Source organism: Buceros rhinoceros, unplaced genomic scaffold (assembly GCF_000710305.1).
Source record: "Buceros rhinoceros silvestris isolate BGI_N320 unplaced genomic scaffold, ASM71030v1 scaffold17160, whole genome shotgun sequence".
Lineage (NCBI taxonomy): Eukaryota > Metazoa > Chordata > Aves > Bucerotiformes > Bucerotidae > Buceros > Buceros rhinoceros.
In genome coordinates, this window is record NW_010391455.1 from 38,872 (window position 1) to 41,297 (window position 2,426).

The 2,426-nt window shown below is 38.6% G+C and overlaps 1 protein-coding gene across 1 annotated transcript in view; it reads right to left on the minus strand.

Annotated features, from left to right (window-relative positions):
• Positions 1–571: 571 nt before the first annotated feature.
• GSTK1 (glutathione S-transferase kappa 1) overlaps positions 572–2,426 on the minus strand; it is a gene marked incomplete at its 5' end in the record, with an annotated part of 6,751 nt that continues 4,896 nt past the window's right edge. The window contains 2 exons of the mRNA XM_010141825.1: positions 572–612; positions 1,854–1,947. Coding sequence (XP_010140127.1) covers positions 572–612; positions 1,854–1,947 — 135 coding nt within the window. The remainder of the gene's footprint in view (positions 613–1,853; positions 1,948–2,426) is intronic.

Below are 2,426 nucleotides of genomic sequence, written 5' to 3' on the forward strand. Positions count from 1 at the left end.
CTAGGCTTTTCTTGGGACTTGAGTTGTCCCCCTCTCTTCCACTCTTCTCTCTCGTGTCTCCTCCAGTTGCCCTGCTGCGGAGTAAAAGGAAGCATGAATACCTTGTCCTATGCTTCTAGTGTCTATGTAGTACCTTGGAGTTAAAAGAAAAGGAGAATGTGGCCAGCTTCTCTGAGGATGTATGTGTGCGTATTTCTAAAGGACAAGCAGGAAGATAGGAGAAACCCAGAGATCTCAGTCCCATAACAATTTAATCCTCATGCTTTTAGGGTAAGAGAAAGAGAATTCATCAGGAATGAAGAGTGTTTAATCTGCAAGAAGTTAAATATTTAATGTTTAATCTTTAATGTTAATCATTAATCTGTTGAGAGAAAAGAAGCATGTTTGTATTGGTAAAGACCTTATCAGGCTGGTAATGCCGGCAAACCCTGAACTTCTTCAAAATTAGAGAGAGGAGACTGAGCTATAAAATTAGCTGTTATGTATCCGTAAAATCAGATATATTCAGAAAATCACCGAAGATTGATCATGTACACAGATATTTTCATTCTTATATATTTCCCAAGACTTCTCACATCTTGGGGGTAGGAACTGGTCCGAGCCATTTTTCACCTGCAAGACAAACCAGCAGAAAAGAGAAAGTTAAAATTAAATACATAGAAGCGACTGGCCAGTCACATTTCTGCAGCTGGATGACTACTCCTCCTCCTCTCTGGAAGGGTAACTACTGGTGATGAATACAGATTTGTATCTTGTTTGGCATGCTTCAGCCAGCTCCACAGATCCTTCACTGCCTAGTCACATCTGAAGCTGTACAGAAGAATTATTTTCCTCTGACACATACAAGAGGTTCTGCAGATTTGGGGCACTCCACATGAGGATGAAGCCAATTCTTTTTACCATTCCTTTTCTAAGGGGCTAGGGGTAAGGAAGAGAAAAAGGGTGGAAGGCTGGTGAGTCAGAGAAACAAAAAGAAAACCTGTTGAAGTCCTTGGAGTTGAGACTAGAAACCTGTAAAATTCCAATCAGGATTAGTGACTATGATCTTCCTTGCTCTCATTTTCATCAAGGATATTTTTATGGAATCAGAAACACATCCAGAAAAGAAAATAAACCTCAAAATAACCCCTCTGTTTAAGCCTATGACTGATTTCATTTTACATTGAAAAATTTCAGCAGAAAATCTTAACAACAAATGCATCAGTGCTAATTATATACTTAACTTTCTAATGATAAACTCTCTCTAAGTGCCAAATCTTGGGATCAGTGATCACATGCTCTTTAACTCATGTAAAAGCAGGGAACTGAGTTTTATTAGTTATCACAACCTATTCCAATTCTCTTTAAAAATTTAATTTTTCTACTAATAGAGGTTATGGATTGAGGAGCTGTGATAATGTGCTTTTTATTAAGAAGGAACAGATACAAAATGAAAATGTTCAAACTACAAAAAAAAAAAAAAAAGCATTATCAGCTATAGTCAATCTTAGCCAAGACCTAATGACCTAATGCCCAGTACCAAAGTACCAATAGGTTAAATCCGAACATTTTGAAAACTAAAAGAGTTTCAGTAATAATTTGAGAATGGCATGTGGAGCACAAAGCCCAGAAATGTACCAAGAAAGGATGGAGAACTCAAGTTACTTCTTGCTGGGAAAAGGACTACACCTTTGGTCACTCTGACTGTATTGAGACACATTCCAATCAGCACTTCCGTCCCTTGAGAAGGATAACCAACATTATTTAATATTTGGAAGAACCTTAAGAGTGTTTTACTTAGCTGTATTACGCATTTCTTTAGAAGAGGGTGAAAGCGTGAAACCGAAAGTGATGTTATTATTAGGTACACTCACCAATAATGCTGCCAAGCAGCTCTAAACGATCGGAGCCAAAGAACAGATGAGGTTCGCCATTAAAATGTGCCACAACTGCAGGCATCCCAAATGCCTATTGACACCATGGAGATGAAACAGAGAATGTGATGAGACATTTTCACAGACACATGATCAATCTTCAGGAATAAAAAGCAGTTACTTTGACTTTTTTCCCCCTCCCCTTCTTTTCACTTTCTTTATTCTTAATATGAGTCTAATGGAGCCATCAGAAAGTAGGGGACTCTCCAGAGCCTGGATGCCCCTTTTGAAGGAGCAAAAAAAAAAAAAAAAAACCCAAAACCTGATAAATTCCGTTTTCTGTCAAGTTATCTCTTAGTATCTCTTAGTACTGATCCTGGAGCTCTCCATCCTTGCTGTCCAGCTGGAGTGAGCTGAATGGGTCAGCCTTGGTTTCCCAGATGACAGTGAGATTAACTACCAGCCACAGTGAGTTAGCTTTCACAAGTTCAAAAACCAAAGACTGTCTAAGAGAGACAGTCTATACAGTGTTTTCTTATCAAAACCTTCATCGCTCCTTGCTTCCCAGTATTC